This window comes from Aquarana catesbeiana, linkage group LG01 (genome assembly GCF_042186555.1).
Source record: "Aquarana catesbeiana isolate 2022-GZ linkage group LG01, ASM4218655v1, whole genome shotgun sequence".
NCBI lineage: Eukaryota > Metazoa > Chordata > Amphibia > Anura > Ranidae > Aquarana > Aquarana catesbeiana.
The window spans coordinates 533,823,187-533,845,349 of NC_133324.1; the positions used below are offsets into that span (position 1 = coordinate 533,823,187).

General features: G+C 45.1%; 1 protein-coding gene across 2 annotated transcripts in view; it reads left to right on the top strand.

Moving 5' to 3' along the window:
• Nucleotides 1–22,163, top strand: part of CHAF1A (chromatin assembly factor 1 subunit A) — a 693,562-nt gene that overhangs the window by 210,808 nt on the left and 460,591 nt on the right. For both annotated transcript variants that reach the window (XM_073594763.1, XM_073594760.1), the window contains exon 5: nucleotides 5,061–5,121. In XM_073594763.1, the coding sequence (XP_073450864.1) occupies nucleotides 5,061–5,121 (61 nt within the window). The remainder of the gene's footprint in view (nucleotides 1–5,060; nucleotides 5,122–22,163) is intronic.

Sequence of the window (22,163 nt, forward strand, 5' to 3'; positions counted from 1 at the left end):
TCACTGTGTGGATGGTGGTCTTTGGGTGATGTGATGGGGTTTGTGCCAGACATAGCGTTTTCTTTGACCAAAAAGTTCAATTTTTTTCTCATCAGACCAGGGCACCTTCCTCCATACATTTTTGGAGTCTTCCACATGCCTTTTTGCAAACTCAAAATGTGCCATTTTGTTTTTTGCTGAAAGTAATGGCTTTCTTCTGGCCACTCTGCCATAAAGCCCAACTCTATGGAGCGTACGGCTTATTGTCGTCCTATGTACAGTACTCCAGTCTCTGTGGTGGGACTCTGAAGCTCCTCCAGGGTTACCTTAGGTCTCTGTGCTGCCTCTGATTAATGCCCTCCTTGCCCGGTCCGTGAGTTTTGGTGTGCAGCTGTGTCTTGGCAGGTTTGCTGTTGTGCCATGTTCTTTCCATTGGGTTATGATAGATTTGATGGTGCTCCTAGGGATCATCAAAGATCTGGATTTTTATTTTTATAACCTAACCCTGACTTGTACTTCTCAACAACATTGTCCCTTACTTGTTTGGAGAGTTCCTTGGTCTTCATGGCAGTGTTTGGTTAGTGGTGCCTCTTGCTTAGGTGTTGCAGCCTCTGGGGCCTTTCAAAAAGGTGTGTGTATATGTAATAACAGATCATGTGACATTTAGATTGCACACAGGTGGACATCATTTCACTAATTATGTGACTTCTGAAGGTAATTGGTTGCACCAGAGCTTTTTATGGGCTTCATAACAGAGGGGGTGAATACATACGCACATGACAATGATCAGTTTTATTTCTGAAAAATAATTTTATGTATATATTTTTCTAACTTAACTTCACCAACTTAGACTATTGTGTTCTGATCCATCACATATAATTCAGATTGAAAAAAACATTGAACTTAAGGCTGTAATGTGTAACAAAATAGGTAAAAAGCCAAGGGGGTGAATACTTTTGCAAGGCACTGTAAGTTTATTAAATGGTTTACATATGGGTGCTAAAAATGAGCACAAGTTACTCACTAGGGGGAGAACCACTGGGGGAATCCAAGATGGAAAAAGATCTGGGGGACCTAGTAGATGACAGGCTCAGCAATGGCATGCAATGCCAAGCTGCTGTGCAAGCAAAGCCAACAGAATATTAGCATGCATCAAAAAGGGAATATACTCTAGGGATTAAACAATAATTCTCCCACTCTACAAGACTCTGGTCCTGCCGCATCTTGAGTATGCAATCCAGTTCTGTGGCCCAGTCCTCTTGAAGGATGTGCTGGAACTGGAGAGGGTCCAGAGAAGGGCAAAGGAAATAAAGGGAATGGAGGACCTCGGTTATGGGGAAAGACTACAAGTATTGAACTTATTCTCTCTGGAGAGGAGATGCTTGAGGGGGGATATGGTGGCGATGTACAAATGCCTTACTGGTGACCTCAGCATAGGGAAAACATTTTTTCAATGGGAGGGCGTTTAAAAAGACACACGGCCATTCATTGAAATTGGAAGAGAAGCGGTTTAACCTTAAACTGCGTAGAGGGATCTTTACGGTCAGAGCGGTAAGGATATAAGAATGCTTTCACAAGCGGCAGTATCAGTAGGGAGTCGATACCCACACCAACCACAGGTTGAACTGGATGGACTGCTGTCTTTATTCAACCTTATGTAGATCTATGTATGCTGTTGTGTGCCCTTGATTCAGCCTGTTTTGGCTTTAACCCTGAAAATGTCACATGGCTTTGGACTGGTCTGGGCTCTTGCACCAGGGTCTCATTAAAAAAACAAAATGGTTTAGTTGATGGATCACATGGTACAAATGTTTGTACGATGCAGTACAGGATTCTCATCTGTATAAGCTTGATTCTGTACGAACATCTGGAAACTGGGAGCCCAGGCCAGTGTATTGTAGGTAGGAATTTAAATATAAACATTAAATGTCATTTAATTTCTTAACTAACAATTTCAGTGTCAGTGTTGGTGTGTTTTTAGGCAAGAAGAAAAAAAGCACCAAAATGCACACTATTGATTCTAGGTTTTAGAACAGTCTAGGTTTTAGAACGACCTCTCTCCAAAGCTCCTCCAGTTAGGGAATGTTATGTAAGGACAAAAGGGATGTAGTAGTTAAAACAATTACTGTATTTATTGGCGTATAACACTCACTTTTTCACCCTGAAAATCGGGTGCAAATAACGTGTGCGTGTTATACGCCGATACTTCAATTTTATGTGCCTCGAAGGGGACAGGGAGAGGGGGCAGGACGAGCGCCGTCAGATTACATACAGTGCGAATCTCCTGTTTACTTGGCGGCCTCTGTAATAGGAAGTCCCGTCTCCTGGGCCGCCGTTGGACCACTGTTCTGTCTATCATAGAAGATTCTCACTGTATGTAATCTGTTGGCGCTTGTCCCTTTTAGGCTGCAGATGGGCATTGATCAAGCTGAACTGATGGCAATGTTGAGGCTGCTGAACTGATGGTAATGTTGAGGCTGCTGCATTGATGGCAGTGTTGAGGCTGCTGCATTGATGGCAGTGTTGAGGCTGCTGCATTGATGGCAATGTTGAGGCTGCTGCATTGATGGCAATGTTGAGGCTGCTGCATTGATGGCAATGTTGAGGCTGCTGCATTGATGGCAATGGTGAGGCTACAGATGGGCACTGACCCTTATTCTGCTTTAAAGTTCCTTATTTAAAATTTAAGGTTTTTTTCCTGAAATTCCCCTCTTAAAAACAAATGTGCGTGTTATACGCTGATAAATACGCATATGTTGAAAAGTAGCACCTTATTGTTTTTTGAACTCCATATTCATTATTTACTTTTCTATTTGCATTTAATATTGCATTTGCACTTTGATTTCATGCACTTTAGATGTATGTTTCTGTTATCCTCTATGGTCATATATAGTTTGCACCCAATTTGTTTGAGTGTACATATATAGTGCTGCTTCACTTTATTACTATTCATTCACCTGTATATCCTAAGTAGTTGTGATTGCAGTTTTTCTATCACGTTGCAACACTGTTCAGGTGTTTAGTTTTGTTTTATCCTCTGTCATTAAGGGGGTTAAGGACCCAATTCATAAAAGGTTATAGGTCCTATTTTCCTTGGCTTGCCATACCATGCAATGTTGCTTCCATGGCTGTTTGTAGGGTTCTCGCTGTTGGGTGTAAGCACAAGGCCCAAGACCCCTAGCTTTTCGCTGTTCACCACTGAGAACTTTTACCTAATGGCTGTGTGCTACTTTATGAACAGCTTGGTGGATATGCCTTGCCTGATCTCCAGGATTATCCCCCTGTTCCTCCATATACAAAGAATCCTTTGGCTCATAATGGTCAGCTGAACTCCTGTGAAAGAAACTCCTAGTGTTCCTTCCTTGGATGCTTATGTCAAGGAGTTCACTAGAGATAGTTGCCTTTGTAGGGTTTCCAGTAAGGCTGCCTTGGATCAGCATCATGCTCCATCTCTCTTCTATTCCTAGTGCATCAAATTTAGAACATTTGTATTACCTTTGATTCCTCAGTCTAGATGGGCTTATCTCGTATCTGAGATATTTTCGTAAAACCTCAACCCCTGAGGGTTCTTGCAAGGTTTCCATTGCTTCCATGGTTACAATCAGTCCCTGATAACACTGTATAATCTTAAAGCCTCGTACCTCCCAGGGAACCATTGGGAGAGCACAGTGATTTCTACTAGCGGCTATAATGGTTGCTAGCAGTGGTCTCATGGCAAATTTGACAGGCTGGTTGTACCTAAGTTGATCATTCAGCTTGGGTAAACTCAGCCTGCCCATGCATGGTTCAAATCTCGGTTGGTCCTTCTGACTTCAGCAATCTGGCTTTAGCAATCAATTTTTCTTGCGTATGTGTTATGTCTTCTAATATTTTCACTTGGTGTAATACAGACATTTGCACTTGATCTCAAACGGGGGTCAGCAACCCCTTAGATCGCAATCCACCAGTAGATCACGGCCAGGTGACTGATAGATCACAGTCTGGGCTTGCTGACCTGCCATGCCAGAGCATCAGAGTGCAATGCAGAGGGACTACTTGTAAAGCTGGAGCTTTAATAAGGCGCAAGAGCCGCATAAGCCAATGTCTCCTCTAGTGCTGGCTCCTGTCCTATGCAGAGTGATACCAACTGCACGCCATCTCTTGTTCCGGCTAGTGGTCTCCAGAGTGGTGGTGCCAGCACTACTTGCGATCGGGAGCTTTCTGATCATGTGATAGCCAATCACGGCGGTCACATGATAACCCCCCCTCTCCTGCCCCCCGGCATTAGAAACCTCTTAAAGGACCAGGAGGGGGTTAATAGCCAAGGGGTTAATAGACTTCACTTTTTAGTGATCCAGCACTTTGGTGCTGTTTCCCTACTTAATATAATAATATATAATATAGGCATTTTACACTTGCTGTAAAATCAGTTGTCAAAGACTTCACTGGAGGAAGGTTGATTTCAACCAATTTCATCTGTTGCTGCCAATGCTTGAGGTACTGAGGGAATGCTCCTCCTCAATCCTCTTTTTTTTTTTTTTTTTTTTTTTTTTTTTTTTTTTTTCCCCTTTCCTTCACCCAGTGAAGTTGGAAAAAGTTATTTAGAGGTTTTTTTTTTTTTAAATTAAAGTAAATGCCCCTAAGCTAAAAAAAATAAGGTTTGATCTAGAACCTTCTACCACTGGTACATTTCTCTGATTTCTTTAGCAGTGGTCCCCAAATCTGGGTAGAAGGGGGGATACTTTTTATTGGAGAGCCCAGAGATGGTAATTATAACCTGACAGTGCTTAACCTATTCAAAAGCCTAGTGATTGTCATGAGAGATGTAAGGGGACTAATATTGCTGATCTGAGAATGCCAGTTCTGTAGTTTTCATGCAGATAACTTGGCATGAATACTTTTACCTGGACAATTGTTTTTTTTCCCTGTAAAGGTCCTGCAGTGCCGGATCAAACATTCTTATGACAGCTACGCCAAAAGTTTTTGTTTGGGGTTATAAATGTACAGCTGGTGAAAATCTTAGTTTTGTTACACATACCCTTACCATGTTTATGTCCTCTGGCTGTTAGTATTTTCAGTTTTCTACTTTTTTGTTTTGCAAGGGCCAAGCAAGAAGAAAAACGTAAAAAGGAGGAAGAGAAGCGAATGAAGGAAGAAGAAAAGGTAGACCGCAAAAATGTTTATTTACCAAGCAGTATTCTCCATTAAAGCGTAACTCCAATTTTGTGGAGAAAAAAAACATTCCCCTCTGGGTGATTTTTTTTTTTTGTACATTGCACGGATTTTAACAAACTTTGTTGCAGATTCCTACCTTTTTGTTATGCTGAAATAATCCCGGTATGTTCCTCTGTGCCTCTGTGGTGAGTAGGTCTAATAGGAGTGGTTTCATAATTATCTATCAGGTGTGCACCTGCAGGGCACTAATGAGGAAATCTGCTGGGCCTGCATTCCTTTTTAGATGTGTTCCTACAGAGTATCTCACCAAAAATGAAATTTTTGTTGCAGGGGATGCCTGAAATCTGACTTGCATCTTAGGCAGACTTATGGGAAAAATTGGTACAGGAAAATTATGTTTCTAGGGTATGTTCAGTACACACGCTGCGAACAGAATAACTTCAGGTAGCCATATTGCAGTTGCCTCAGAAATTTACAGTGGCTGCAGATTGAAAATGAAAGGTAGGGTTTAATAACATTCAACTACAATATGACTTGTCGCAATTGTATATGTTATATTTTTCTTATTGTACATCAGGGGACACAAAGCCATAGTAGTTACTATGTGGGTTATAAGCCACCTTCAGGTGATGGACACTGGCACGCTTTAAGACAAAAAGTGCCCTCCCTATATAACCCCTCCCCCTACTGGGAGTACCTTAGTGTTTTCGCCAGTGTCTAAGGTGTTGGTCACGAGTAAAAATGTGCTGAGCTCCTCTGGAGCAATCCTTGCTGGGACTAGACATGCTGACCGGATCCATTTAAAGTGTCTCTTCTGGCCAAGGTTTTGCCTGTAAATGCTTCTCTTTTTAGAGAGCTGGACCCCGGGATCCAGTACTTTTTGGTAGTAAGGCCATAAAGTTTTACTGGCGAAGGTGCTGTTTCAGGTCCAGGATAGTGGGTTTCCTGGGGATCCCCAGCTCCTGAAGGTTTAACGGAACCCACCATGAAGGGTGAAGATTGAGTCTGTTGGTTTACCATAGAAAACCCTGTGGCGGGAAAGGTAAGTGGAGTTTTCTAAGAAGTTTTTTTGAATTCTCTTATGAATGTCTCCTTTTAGGTCAGTGAATGTTGTCATGCCTATGTGTCACCACTGGGGGCTGTATTGAGCACTCACCGCCTCACGCTGAGAGAACACGCTGTGTCAGGGAGCTGAGATGCTTCTTCCTCCAGCCAGATGGCAGGACCTCCGGTAAGCTTGAGGGGGGGTTCCTCTCCCCACCTATGCAGCCCCCCCCCCCCCCCCCCGTGGACAGTCTTCCCCTCTTCATGGGGGAAGAAGCGTTCTAAGTTTTTTTTCTTTTGGGGAAAAAAAGACAGGAGAAAACTGGTGCAATAAGCGTTCCGCTCGGCGGCTTGCAGACCCACCCTCGCCATGCTACTTCTTCCTGTAGGTCCCAGAGGGAGGACCTGTAGTCCGCCGCTCACATGGGAGAAAGCTTTCCTTTACAGAAAAAGGGCAAGAGCCGTAGGGGACACGGGGGGGGGGCGCTGGTCGGCGTCCTCCGACGCCCAACACGAGGAGGCAAGGTTTTTTAAAAGCACATTTTGTGTTACTGCAGGCTGTGGAGGGACACAAGAGCAAAAGGTGGCGTTAAGTGGTTTGGTGACACAGGCATTTCCTTTGACACATTTTATTGCTGCATCAGGCTGGGCATTAATAGCAGCAACTGTGCTGGACTATAGCCCAAGCAGTGTATGCATTCCTTCTGGTAGTGCCTCTGCTTTGTGCATCGGGCTATGAGCGGAAGGGGGACAAGGAACACCTCAAAGGGTTCTAGAGGGTTTGATTCACGGCAACCTAGATCAATATCTAAAAAGATGGCATCCTCGTCAGAGTGAGCCATCAGTGAGGACTGGTGTTGTAGCAGCTCTGGACACTACAGTGTATATATGTATTTATATTTATATTTATATTTATTTTTATTTTTTTCCACTGAGGAGGTTTTATTCTGATGACTCTTCCGAAGATCCTAATATGGAAGGATCGGCCTCACAGGAGAGACTGTTGGTACACTCCCTCACTAAATTGGTCCGCTCGACTTTTTTGCTGCCTGTAAAGCAGACAGTCGATGAGCCCACCTCTGGTTTGGGATCACTAAGGCCTCCCCAATCTGTTGATACCTTTCCTATTCTTTCATGGCTAAAGAAGCTTATGTATTCTGAGTGGGAGCACCCAGATAAACAGTTTTTTCCTCCTAAAAAGTTTTCTATACTTTATCCTATGGAGAAAGAATTCTAGAAGAAATGGGGGATTCCAGCTAATGACGCTGCTATATATCTCTGTGAACAAAAACCTGATTTGTCCTGTAGACATTGCTCAAATGTTGAAGGATCCAACAGATAAGAAGTTGGAATTTCTTTAAGAACAACTTTTCTCTTGCAGGTTTAGTCGTTCAGCCGGCATTAGCGGCGATTGGAGTATCTCAGTCCATAAAGGACCAATTTGTAGAGGTACTCGAAATTATTCCTGATCAGCAGGCCCAGCAGTTGGCCGGTATATCAGAAGCATTGTGTTTCACAGTAGACGATTCTATTCTCCAAATCCTATTGTTGAAAAATTGGTCAGCCGAAGCGCCATGTAAAAATCTCTTGGCCAGTTTCCCATTTCATGGTGAGCGGTTATTTGGAGACGATCTGGATGGGTATATCCAAAGAATTTCTAATGGGAAAAGTTCTCTTTTACCAGTGAAGAAGTTTAAGCGTTTTTCCTTTTTAAACGTGCATCTTCTCCAGTGCCAGGAGCATCAGCCTCCAGGCAGTCTTGACAGCCTCCACCGTCGGGTTCAAGAGGAAGACCTCGGGCAGTCCCAGGGCAAAACGAGGACCTGGGGCAGGAAACCCACGAAGCAGAATACTAAAGCCCCCTTATGAAGGGGCGCCCCGCTTGCTCGAGTGGGGGGAAGGTTTCTACAATTTTCAAAGATCTGGCAGGAACAATGTCAGGACAGATGGGGTGGCTTCCTCAATTTCTCTAGGTTACAAATGAATTCCCATCTTCGTTTTCTAAGATCAAACGTTTCCAGAGACCCAGGGAAAAGGGAAGTCTCTCTTTCTGGCTCTGGATCATCTCTTGTCTCAAAAAGTGATATCAGAGGTTCCCACAGAAGAGCAGGGATCAGGGTTTTCTTCAAACCTCTTCACCGTGTCAAAACCGAACGGGGAGGTCAGACCCATTTTAGATCTCAAGGATCTAAACCGGCACTTGAATATCCGTTCCTTTTGCATGGAGTCAATCCGATCGGTTGTCTCCATCCTACAAGGAGGAGAATTTTTGGCATCGATCGACATTAAGGATGCCTATCTCCATGTGCCAATTTTCCCCACTCATCAGAAATTTCTGCGCTTCGAGGTAGAAAATTGTCATTTTCAGTTTGTAGCTCTGCCTTTCGGTCTAGCTACTGCACCTCGGGTATTCACAAAGATCCTGGCCCCTAGCCAGGTTAAGGACTTGGGGTATAACAATTCTAGCCTACTTAGACGATCAGCTCTTAGATCAGTCAGTTACCTGCCTAAACCAAAGTTTAGTCTCAGCCGTGAGTTAACTAGAATTACTAGGCTGGATTCTCAACCTAGAGAAATCTTCCTTAAAACCATCAAGGAGATTGCGGTACTTGGGGCTGATCATAGATACAGTTCAGAAGAGGGTATTCTTACCCCAGGAAAGGATCAGTTCTGTAAGGGAACTAATTTGGCTTGTCAAAACAAAGAAAAATCCTTCTATTCGGCTTTGCATGAAGTTGTTAGGAAAGATGGTGGCCTCCTTCGAGGTCATTCCTTATGAGCAGTTTCATTCAAGACTGCTGCAAAACAGTATTCTGTCAACTTGGAACAAAAAAGGTCCTCTGTGAACAAGAACCTGATTTGTCCTGTAGACATTGCTCAAATGTTGAAGGATCCAACAGATAAGAAGTTGGAATTTCTTTAAGAACAACTTTTCTCTTGCAGGTTTAGTCGTTCAGCCTTTGTTCAGGACTGAATGCGCTTATCCCCCGAGGTACGTCAGAGCCTCAAATGGTGGTTGATATGCAGCAAATTTCTACAGGGGAGATCCTTTTCTACCAGTATCCTGGAGGGTGGTACCGACGGATGCAGTCCTGGAAGAAGCATCTGTCCAAGGGAAGTGGTCCAAGTCAGAGAGGACCTTGCCCATCAATATTCTGGAAATTCGGGCAGTACGCCTGGCCCTAGAGGCCTTGACGCTCACACTACGGAATTGTCCTGTCAGGATCCAATCCGACAATGCCACGGCGGTGGCCTACATCAATCACCAAGGGGGCACGAGAAGTCGTGCAGCCCAAAGAGGTGAATCATATTCTATCTTGGGCAGAAAGCAACATCTCTTGCCTATTGGCGATTTTCATTCCAGGGATAGAAAATTGGCAGGCAGACTACTTGAGTCGCCAACAATTGTTTCCCGGAGAATGGTCCCTTCACCCCGACATTTTTCTGTCAATATGTCAGATGGGGTGTTCCGGACGTGGTTCTGTTTGCATCCAGATTCAACAACAAGGTCGACAACTTTGTGTCAAGGACCAGGGATCTGCTGGCATGCGGAACAGACGTTTTGGTCTTTCCATGGGATCAGTTTTCTCTGCGTTCCCTCTGGTTCTGCTGCTTCCGCGCTTTCTTGGCAGAATCAAGCAGGAAGGGGAGGAGGTGATTCTGGTGGCCCCAGCGTGGCCCAGAAGATCATGGTTTGCCGAGATAAAGATGGCGGTAGGGGACCCTTGGTCCCTGCCACTGTGGCCAGACCTTCTCTCACAGGGTCCGGTATTGCATCCTACCTTATAAACGCTAAATTTAACGGTTTGGCTATTGAGACCCGCATTCTAAAGGACTGTGGGCTGTCACCTTCAGTAGTTTCTATTTTGGTTAATGCTAGGAAGCCAGCCTCCAGAGTCATATAGAGTCTGGAAGGCATATGTCTCCTAGTGTGAATGCAGGGGTTGGCACCCAAGAAAATGTCATAGGTAGGATCCTTGAATTCCTACAGATGGGATTAGAAATGAAGCTGGCCTTAAGTACTATCAAGGGCCAGGTGCCGGCCTTCTTGATATTTTTTCAATGGCCTCTTGCTTCTCACTCTCTGGTTCGAAACTTTATTCAGGGGGTAACACGGATTAATCCTCCAGTCAGGACACCCCTGAACCCTTGGAATTTTAATTTAGTCCTGTTGGCATTACAAAAACAGCCTTTTGATTGCCATATCCTCTGCCAGAACAGTATCTGCGTTGGCTGCTCTTTCTTGTAAAGAGCCATATCTGATTATTCATAAGGATAAGGTGGTGTTACGGCCTCATCCTAAATTCCTACCAAAGGTAGTGACAGGTTTTCATTTAAACTAGGATACTGTCCTACCTTGCTTTTTCCCAGAACCTTGGTCTATGGAAGAGAGGTCACCACATTCTCTTGATGTAGTGATAGCGATCAAAGTCTATTTAAAGGTGACTGCTCAGATTCACAAAACAGATATTTTGTTTGTATTGCCAGACGGACCTAAAAGAGAACAGGCAGCGTCAAAATCTACTATTTCCAAATGGATTAGTCAAGTGATTGTTCAGGCTTATGGTCTAAAGAGGAAAATTCCTCCTTTTCATGTTAAAGCGCACTCCACCAGGGCTGTTAGTGCTTCTTGGCCAGTGCATCACCAGGCCTCCATGGCTCAGATCTGCAAGGCCGCAACTTGGTCTTCAGTTTATACATTTACCAGATTCTATCAAATCGATGTAAAAGGTCATGAGGATATCGCCTTTGAGCACAGTGTACTTGCAGGCTGCAGTATGACGACTCTTGTCTTATTGCCCTACTTTTTGTTGTCTTCCTCCCTTCAGTTGCTATTGCTATGAGACATCCCACATAGTAAGTACTATAGCTCTGTGTCCCGTGATGTACGATAAGAAAATTAGGATTTTTATAACCGCTTACCTGTAAAATCCTTTTCTTTTGAAGTACATCACGGGACACAGGTCCCTCCCTTCCTTGGTATACACGTGTATTGCTTGGCTACAAAACTGAGGTACTCCCAGTAGTGCGAGGGGTTACATAGGGAGGGCACTCTTTGTCTTAGGGCGTGCCAGTGTCCATCACCTGAAGGTGGCCTATAACCTACATAGTAACTACTATGACTCTGTGTCCCATGATGTACTTCAAAGAAAATGATTTTACAGGTAAGCTGTTATAAAAATCCTATTTTTTTTTTTTTTTTTTTTCCTCCACGAAAATGGAGTTACCTTTTTAAGTAAATCTTTTTTTTTTTTTTTTTTTTTTTTTGAGTGGGATGAAGGATTAACCATGTGATCCACTAAGTTTTAAAATTGTTCAGAAACCTTGATTTTGCCAAACTCTAAGTCCTGCTGAAGCTTTAAGTTGTAGTGCTTAAATCATATGGTACACTGGAGATGTATTCATAGTCCTTGGGTTATATACAGCTACCTTCAGGTAATTGGACACTGACAAAAAAGCAAGCTGCATGGGTTGGAGTTTCCTTGTGGCACCAAAGCCACTATGGTGCCTTCTGTAGCTTGCAATTGGTTCGCTCCTAGACTGTGCCTTGGGAAACCAAACCCAGACTCCACTTTGATTGAAATGTGGCCCAAGCCTAAAACGTTCCTTCAGACACGGGATTCTGCATGGGCGTTCACCTTGGCGCAGGTGGTGCATTGTGTTTTATGTTAGCCACAGGGTGTTGTACAGATGCAGGGTAGGGTGAAGTCTGCTGGCGGCAGAGGCGTGTCCCTGAAAGCTCCTTTGGGGATATGCCCAATGTGGAGGGCAAAGCAAAGTTTGGTGTCTTATCTTTTGCATTCTGCCCAGAGTGTGGTGGCACTTGCCATGTTGAGTACAGAGCTTGTACACTTTTAAATCTGCCCCATGGTGCTGACATTTCTATGCCTGTGCCATGGAGGAGCTTGAAATGCAACACTTTAAACTGGGGGTCAGCAACCCATAGATCGTGATCCCAGTAGATCATGGCCAGGTGACTGGTAGATTGCGGTCTGGGCTTGCTGACTTGTCATACCAGAGCATCAGAGTGCAATGCGGAGGGACTACTTGTAAAGTTGGAGCTGTAGTAAGGAGCAAGAGCCGCATAAGCCAATGCCTCCTCTGTAGCGCTGGCTCCTGTCCCATGCGGAGTGATACCAACTGCACTCCATCTCTTATCCCAGCTAGTGGTCTCCAGAGTGGTGTCAGCAGCATGAAAGAGGAGATCTTCAGGTCAGTGTGAAGCAATGCACTGGGCATAATGGTATAGGGCACTTTCTGAATGCAGGAGTTTTGGTGTGCTTTCTGAAAGTGCAGCACACCTGCATAATAGAAATCTATGGCAAAGCGCAGCTAACCCTGGAAAATTGCAGATACACTGCACTCGCAGTGCAGGTAAACCACAGCACATCAGTGTGGGGGGCTCAGAACAGCAAAGATTTATTTTACAGTTGAAATTTGGGGGGGTGGTAATACTATTTCTCTTTTGTTCATTGACCGACACAGCGCTCCATTCAGAACCATAAGTTATACCGCCCCCTACAGGAGTAGGACACTAGGCAGAAAAAAGATTTGGCTACGCCTTCAGGCAGTCCTAGGTGATATACCCTCTGCTATTGGTCTTCAGTTTTTTTTTTCTGCCTAGCCAGGAGTATGGACCTAGTTCCCTGCCGGGATCTCTGGTCCTGGCAATTTTTTAGTTTTTGCTTTTTAAACAACTTTTTTTTTTTTCTCTTGGGTTTTTTCCTGTGAGATCTACAATCAACTGCCGGACTGGGCGATGGGCTGGATAATCTAGATCCAGTGGTCCCCCCAGTCTGGCCAGCGAGTGCGTGCTAGACAGGGGTTGGCCCTGCGAGTTAAATGTCTCACGAGGTCGCATACGACTGGGTCTTCAGCCTGTGTCGCAGCATTCCTCCTGGCCGACAGCCCCCCACTTTGGTGGCGAGGAGGACCTGTGTGGGAGCATTAACCGCACGATTCGCTGGATCGGTAAGTAAGGGTCCCCCTCCTCTCCTTCACTTGTTTCGGTGTGGGTGCGGGTACTCTTTGGGGTGGGTCGGTCCCGCTTGGCGTCCCCTGTGCGGTGCCTCGGTCGGCGTCTCCTGTGCAGGGCCTGAGGTGGCGGAGGTCTCAGACGGCAACTCCCTCTGAATTTTGTGTTTATACAGGTGGCACTTGGGCATATAGCCTAGTAAATGGTGCCCTCCCCTGCCTCATCGGTCTCAACTGATATCTGGCTCTGCCGCCTTGAACGTGGTCCACCTTGCTGGATTGTTGGCTGCTCTTCCTGTCCTGTCAGTGAGGATGATCCTCCACAATTGCAGTGGCGCACAAGAAGGTGCTTGGTTGTTGCCCTTATTACATCTGTGCGGGAAACTTTAAAGATGGAGGATGCAGCTGTGGCTGGTCCCCTTTGGCACCCATAAGCTGTCTCGCATGGCGAAAGCATTCCCTTCTCCCTCCTATTTTGGAAAATTTGTCCATAAAGCATGGGAGTGTCCAAAGCGCCCCTTTGTGGTCCCAAAAACGCCCTGCTGTGAGGTACCCCTTTGTGGAGTCCCTCCTCAAAAAGTGGACGGTTCCACCAGTAGGGGATCCCCCTGTCTCTAGGTTGCTCAAGACTGCCATGATGCCGGTAGAGGAATCTCCGGCTTTTAGAGATCCGGCTGACATACCTGGAGGGTTAGCAGAATCTTTCTGCTTTTGCTGAATTGGCAGACCAGTTGATCTAGGGGCTGCAGTTTGTCTGCGATACCTCTTGGACGCAGTTCCCCTGGTTGCTAAGCTCTCGGTTTCCGCAGTGGTGCCTAGACATGTATTGAGGCTTAAGTGTTGGTCTGCGGACTAGGCTTCAAAAAAAAAGACTGGTTTACCATTTCAAGGCAATTGTCTGTTTGGGGCTACCCTGGATGACATTACGAGCCTCAGAGTAGGAAGGTGTACATCTCTTCCACAGTCTAAATGGGAAAAGAGCCTCGTAGCGGACGCGGTCCTTCTCGACATAACGGACCTGGTCTGGCAAGCCGAGAGTGTGGCTCTCTAGGCCCCGTGGACAAGGCTCCTTCAGCATGAAGATGCACCCTCACCCGAGTCTTAGTGTTTGGGGGCTTCTGGTACGGATCCAGTCAGACAGTGCCGCGACAGTGGCCTATGTCAATCACCAGGGTGGAACAAAGTGTGTTAGCAGCCACTTTGGCTCCAGTTGTTTTGAGCTCCTGTTACCTGGTTGGCTCTCGTGTTAGCCTCAGCAGGAGTTATACGCCCGGTCGTGGTTGGTAGGTGTAGCACCTGCCAAGCATGACCCATTCACGTGAATGAGGCCACTCTGCAAATGCCCTGCAACCTTGTGCAGTACAGCAAACAAGGGGTTAAAGCAGGCAGTGTTGTGTTGGTTTCTCACAACCCACTTTAACCCCTTGGCCCCCACAGAAGTTTGCAGTTGCGGGCGCTTGCAGAGTGGCCACATTTACTTGAATGGGTCCCGATTGGCAGGTGATAGCACCCACCAAAAGCATGGGGGGCCTGAATTCTGCTGTTGCATGTGTACACCTTTGGCCGCTGCCTGAGCAGCTAAAGGAGGTAGGGATTGGGGGTGGTAAAATTATGACCCAACCACAGGGTTTACCCCCCCCCCCCCCCCAACTTTACATGTGAACGAACCCCTAAGGGTGCCACTGTCAAATGCAACTAAGGGCTCATTTACAAGTGCAGCAGGCACTGCTGCTCCTCTGAAAAGTAACCCGAGTGTTTGACAGGTAGTGAGGTGATGTGTTGTCTCCTAACCACCTGATTTAAACCCATGATTGCTGTGCAATGCACACAATTGCGACACTGTTGTACGGCAATTGGAGGTGTAAATCCGGTTTAAGGAGGCGACGCTTGCAACACTGTGATTTTTACATCAGTAACAAACAAATGGCCCCTGCCCCCACCTATAACTGGCCTTCACAGCAAGGAGCACATGGAAGGGCAAACACATGAAAGACAAAAACAGAACATTCCATAGCTCAACTCACCAACCAGTCTGCGTTAACAGGGGTTTAGTTAGCACGATCCTTTAACCACTTCAGCCCCGGAAGGATTTACCCCCTTCCTGACCAGAGCACTTTTTACAATTTGGCACTGCGTTGCTTTAACTGCTAATTGCGCGGTCATGCAATGCTGTACCTAAATGAAATTTGCGTCCTTTTCTTCCCACAAATAGAGCTTTCTTTTGATGGTATTTGATCACCTCTGCCGGTTTTTTATTTTTTGCGCTATAAACGGAAAAAGACCTAAAATTTTGAAAAAAAAATGATATTTTCTACTTTTTGTTATAAAAAAAATCCAATAAACTCAATTTTAGTCATACATTTAGGCCAAAATGTATTCGGCCACATTTCTTTGGTAAAAAAAAATGTCAAAGTGTATATTTATTGGTTTGTGCAAAAGTTATAGCGTCTACAAGCTAGGGTACATTTTCTGGAATTTACACAGCTTTTAGTTTGACTGCCTATGTCATTTCTTGAGGTGCTAAAATGGCAGGGCAGTACAAAACCCCCCCAAATGACCCCATTTTGCAAAGTAGACACCCCAAGGAAATTGCTGAGAGGCATGTTGAGCTCATTGAATATTCATTCAAGTGATTGAATGACAAAAAAAAAAAAAAATTACAAAAAGTTGTCACTAAATGATATATTGCTCACACAGGCCATGGGCATATGTGGAATTGCACCCCAAAATACATTCAGCTGCTTCTCCTGAGTACGGGGATACCACATGTGTGGGACTTTTTGGGAGCCTAGCCGCGTACGGGGCCCCGAAATCCAATCACCGCCTTCAGGATTTCTTAAATTTTTAATTTCACTCCTCACTACCTATCACAGTTTTGAAGGCCATGGAATGCCAAGATGGCACCATTTTGATGACCCCATTTTGGAAAGTAGACACCCCAAGCTATTTGCTGAGAGGCATGTTGAGTCAATGCAATATTTTATATTTTGACACAAGTTGCGGGAAAGTGACACATTTTTTATTTTTTTTTGCACAAAGTTGTCACTAAATGATATATTGCTCACACAGGCCATGGGCTATGTGGAATTGCACCCCAAAATACATTTAGCTGCTTCTCCTGAGTATGGGGATACCACATGTGTGGGACTTTTTAGTTTTCGGGGCCCCGTACGCGGCTAGGCTCCCAATCTTTGCCTTCAGGATTTCTAAAGGTGTAAATTTTTGAAGAGTGAACTTCACTGCCTATCACAGTTTCGGAGGCCATGGAATGCCCAGGTGGCACAACCCCCCCCCCCCCCAAATGACCCCAATAGCTTGGGGTGTCTACTTTCCAAAATGGGGTCATTTGGGGGGGTTTGAACTGTCCTGGCATTTTATGCACAACATTTAGAAGCTTATGTCGCACATCACCCACTCTTCTAACCACTTGAAGACAAAGCCCTTTCTGACACTTTTTGTGTACATGAAAAAATTATTTTTTTTTGCAAGAAAATTACTTTGAACCCCCAAACATTATATTTTTTTTTATAGCAAATGCCCTACAGAATAAAATGATGGGTGTTTCATTTTTTTTTTTTCACACAGTATTTGCGCAGCGATTTTTCAAACGCATTTTTTGGGGAAAAAACACACTTTTTAAAATTTTAATGCACTAAAACACACTATATTACCCAAATGTTTGATGAAATAAAAAAGATGATCTTAGGCCGAGTACATGGATACCAAACATGCTTTAAAATTGCGCACAAACGTGCAGTGGCAACAAAATAAATACATTTTTAAAAGCCTTTAAAAGCCTTTACAGGTTACCACTTTAGATTTACAGAGGAGGTCTACTGCTAAAATTACTGCCCTCGATCTGACCTTCGTGATGATACCTCACATGCATGGTGCAATTGCTGTTTACATTTGACGCCAAACCAACGCTTGCGTTAGCCTTGGGGGGGGGGGGGGGGGGGGGTGTTTTTGTTTTGGGGTTTTTTTTTTTTTTTTTGCTTTTTTTATCTTATTTTTAAACTGTTCCTTTCAATTTTTTTTTTTTAAAATCATTTTTATTATCTCAGGGAATGTAAATATCCCATATGATAGCAATAGGTAGTGACAGGTACTCCTTTTTTTGAAAAAATTGGGGTTTATTAGACCTTAGATCTCTCCTCTGCCCTCAAAGCTTCTGACCACACCAAGATTGGTGTGATAAAATGCTTTCCCAATTTCCCAATGGCACTGTTTACATCCGGCGAAATCTAAGTCATGAAATGCTCGTAGCTTCCGATTTCTTAGGCCATAGAGATGTTTGGAGCCACTCTGGTCAGCTCTATTGTCAGCTGGCTGAATCACAGGCTGCATTCTCAGGTTCCCTGTTGAGACAGGAGAGCCAGAGAAAAACACGGAAGACGGTGGGGGCATTCCCTCCCACTGCTTGTAAAAGCAGTCTAGAGGCTAATTAGCCGATAGGATTGCTTTTACATGAAAGCCGACCGCTGACTGAAAAGAATGATACCTAAACCTGCAGGCATCGCTCTGGTATAACCACTCAAAGTCGTGAATGGCGTACCTGAAGATATAAAAATGGTTAACAATAAAACACAGTAAACGGTAAAGTATAAAAAATTGCATACCTGAAAAGCAAACATGATAAAACATAATAATAAAACATTGCAGAATAGAATACAGTAAAAAAGAGCAGAACAATAGAGAGAACAATAAAACGACAACTATTTTTAATATATATATATATATATATATATATATATATATATATATATATATATATATATATATATATATACATACATACATACATACATACATACATACATACATACATACATACATACTTTTTTTTTTTTTTTTTTTTTGTAACTAACTTTTGGCATCTTGGGAGACTCTGTGCCTAGTCTGTGCAATGCTGTACCCTATGCTAATACTCAACTAGTGCATGGTAGCGTTCAAAACATTCACCAATGCAAAGACCAGTATTGTCAGGACAGGAGGGACAATAATAGCTGGTGTCACGCCTATATCCGCGCTTGCTGCAAGCGCAACATCTTTTTGGGGGGGGTTAGTTGGGTAGGGGTACTCGGGAGGACATAAAGAAAATGCCTCTAATGCAGCCGACTGCATTTGGTTGGGGATGTGAATGGGGGAAGTACGGGCACTGCAGAAGTGGTGGGTTCCCAATTAGGATTGGCGAATGCTGCAGGAAGGGCACTATGGGCACGACGGGCCTGTGTTTGTCTTCTTGGTGGCAGCGGGACACTACTTGTGCTTGCCACCTCGCCAGCTTGAACTGCACTTATGGGAATCGCCACGTCACCAAGTGTTACTGCAGTGCTGGTTTGACTACGACCGGGGTGTACTAGGCCGCTGGTGCTTGCCAGTTCACCAAAATGCTACCAAAAAAACTGTTAGCAATTGCAGGGATCAGGCCTGACTCTGCGAACGCTGCAGTTATGCGTTTAGTGTTTTGTAAGTGACAGTGATCGATGGATACTGCACTTGGGTGGGCTGGGCGGAGGGGCAAAACGCTGGTGCTAGCAGGTATCTGGTCTGGTCCCACTAACACTGCGTTTTTGAGAACCCTAAACTGCTGGGGACGCTAGTATAGATCTGATCGGATCAGATATTAATCTGTTCAGATACTATACCACTAAGGGAGGCGTATGCTGCTGCGTGGGTGTTGGCGGTACTGGCGCTAATCTGACGCTGCCTGGGGCGACGCATATCACCGCCTGGTGATCAGGGGGCTAAACCTTTATTGGGTAATAAACGGCGGGTGCCCTGACACTATAAAAAATAAACGAACTAACCAGCGTCACCCGTAACAGTTATACAGTGATCAGTGGTGAAAGGGTTAGCTAGGGGGCAATCAAGTGGCTAAAACATTTTATTAGGTAGTAAAGGGGGGTCCCTGACGCTATAAAACACTGACGGCGAACCTAAATATTTACCTCACTAACTAGCGTCACCAGCGACACTAATACAGCGATCAGAAAAATGATCGCTTAGCGACACTGGCGACGGGGGGTGATCAAGGGGTTAAAACTTTATTAGGGGGGGTTAGGGGGGTACCCTAGACCTAAAGGGGGCTACCACTAACTGCCCTACCACACTAACTGTCACAAACTGACACCATGCAGTAATCAGAAAAAAAAAAACCTGCTTGATGTCAGTGTAACGGCGGGGGGGGAGGGGGGATCGGGGGTGTAATGTATGCCTGGCATGTTCTACTGTGTGTGTGTGTTGTGCGCTCACGTTCCAGTCTTCTCTCCTCGACGCCGGAATGGAAAATGCAGAGGAGAGATGCCATCATTTCCTCTGCCTCCTTATACAATACAGAGGCAGGGAAATGATTTGATTGGCCAGGAGCGATCGCGAGGGGGGGGGGCCACGAATGGATGGCCTCCCCCTCACCACCGATCGCCAGGGAGGATTTGCCGACCGCCGCAGGCATCGGGGGGGGTCCGATCGGACCCCCCACCCGCGGCAGGCAAGGACGTACCTGTAAGTCCTTTTGCCTGCCCGTGCCATTCTGCCGACGTACATCGTCGTGCGGTGGTCGGCAACTGGTTAGGGGGATTGGGCTGCCTCCAGGCCCACCTTCCCCTAATATATCCATTTAATGCATCTACTTCCATTGTGGAGACGCTTAAAAATTCAGTATTGTTAGGACTGCAAGCATACACAGGGTGCCATGAAGAGGCCTTGCAGCTTATGCATGCGTTTGCAAATGCATGCTAACTAAACCCATGTTTTTAATGCAGACTGTTGGTTAATTTGGTCAGTTGGCAGACTGGTGAGTTGAGCTATAGAATGTTCTGTTTTTGTCTTTCCTGGTGATTTTTGACATCTTCTATGTTAAGGTAGATCACCTCTTTAAGGTTAACTACCCCTGATTTAAGCTGTATGTTGTGGTGTGTCCTTGATCTGGTCGAAGTCTAGAGCTAGATCTCCTGCATGTCATTTTCTTTTGGCACACTTCTCTATCACCAACAGCTACTGGCTCCCCACTATACAGAATGGCAATCTTGTGGACACCAGGTTCAGCAGCCTGTGGTATCTGACATAGGACACTATTCAATCTTCCTCTCCACCAGTGTGGATGTTGTGACACGTTGCACCAGACATGGCAAAGCACAATCTAGGGGTGAAGGGTTCGGGAAGGGAGGATGGGGGTGGTAGTCTATCTCCACAGGGCCCTAGTACCCTCTGTTCAGATATTTCCCCCTGTCTGCCTACCTTTGGGGACACACTGCTGGACTTTCAGCCATATAACCTTTTTCCTTATTCAAGAAGTAATTTTCTGCCACAATATCTGATTTCATGGTCATAAATTTAGTCCTTTTTAGATAATCCTTCACAAGCATGATCTTAGGTGGATTTGGGACTTTGTCTTGGCTGCAGACTTTTTGGCTGAAGAAGAGGTAGATGGGGAAGATGCATCACTTTGGGCTGAAATTTCTTCAAACTTTAAGGATGCCATTGCTACCCTTATTGACACTGTGTGTTACTTTTTGTAGACCTTACCAAACCAGTTTCTCCTGAGCCTGTTCTATATGGAGATTGGCCTGCCCTGTTTTCCCATCTGTAATGTTTTGCTCCACATTATCCATCGAGGAGAGCTACATGCAAAAATAGGATGGCCCTTCTAGTGTTTTAAGTTGCAAGGGTACCTGTAGAGGGTCAGTTCATCCTGTGTTCAAAGACCCAGTTTGAACACCCAGTACAAATTTGTACATGGTATGCAACCGTGTGAACGGCTTGGTGATTGTGCGTCTCCAGATCTCCTGGATGAGCTGCCTCCATCCATATGTAGAGGAACCTCAAATGCTGGTCAGAACTGCAATGCAGGAAAAGCCTGAAGAATCCTGCAGTTTTTTGTAAAACACCTTGTTTGTGTAAGTTTATCAAGAATGTCACAGTGGGTAAGAGCGCTCTTCCTTCAGAAAAAGACTTTTGCAGGTGAATATTCTACTCCTGAGGCTAGAAAGTTCCTTCTACCGTTGAAACCCTAAATCCTCCCCCACATTTAGTGCCAAGCCTGAAACAAACTTTAGTCAGAAGACCGTGGTTTTTAAAGCCATCCAAGAAGGTGAGTCTAAAGACATGGTTGGAACAGACTAGCCACTTTAGGGTACCTAGGCTTGAGTGTTTTGAGCCTGAACTCAAAATTTTGGCAGTGTGGGACAAAGACTTGGTTCTTCCATTGCCCTATGCAGTTGATTTGCAAGACCACTCTCTGGCTTTGTGAATTTCAAACCCAGTGATTGAGGGATACCTTTCCCCCAAAATGTCAAAAGTTCTCAGAACAGATGCCAGTCTGATGGAATGGGGAGAGGGATCTCCTCTGTGTTCGACATTGTAATCTGTGGATGCCTGTCTTCCCATCAACATCCTGAACTCAGGGTGATTTGGTTATCTCCAACGCTAGACCCTTCGGTTTTGAGGTCCCCTCACAAGATTCCAGTTTTACAATGCCACAACCATCAAACTCTCTTGGGTAGTATTGTACATTCCAGCCCTGTCTGCTGTCAACATCCCAGGCATGTAAAATTGGTATGTGGACATAGTCTTGTCTTTTAAAAAAAACAAAAAACAAACATGTTATACTTCTATGTGCAGTTGGTTTTGCACAGAGCAGCCCGGATCCTCCTCTTCTTGGTTCCCTCTTTGCTGCTCCTGGCCCCTTCCTCCTATCGCATGCCCCCACAGCCAGCAGCTTCCTATGGGGGCACTGGAGCCAAGTCACAGTGCTGTGTGTCCATTCAGACACTAAGCCCCGACCTGGACCCAACCCCGTCTTCTCTCTTGATTGGCTGACTGACTTTGACAGCCGCGGGAGCCAATGATGCTGCTGCTTTGTCTCAGCCATACAGGAATGTCCTAGATGGCTTATACATTCGTGGACATTGCTGGAAAGAGATGGGGCTCAGGGTGCAGTAACTTGCAAAAGTATTCACCCCCTTGGCATTTTTCGTGTTTTGTTGCCTCACAACCTGGAATTAACATGG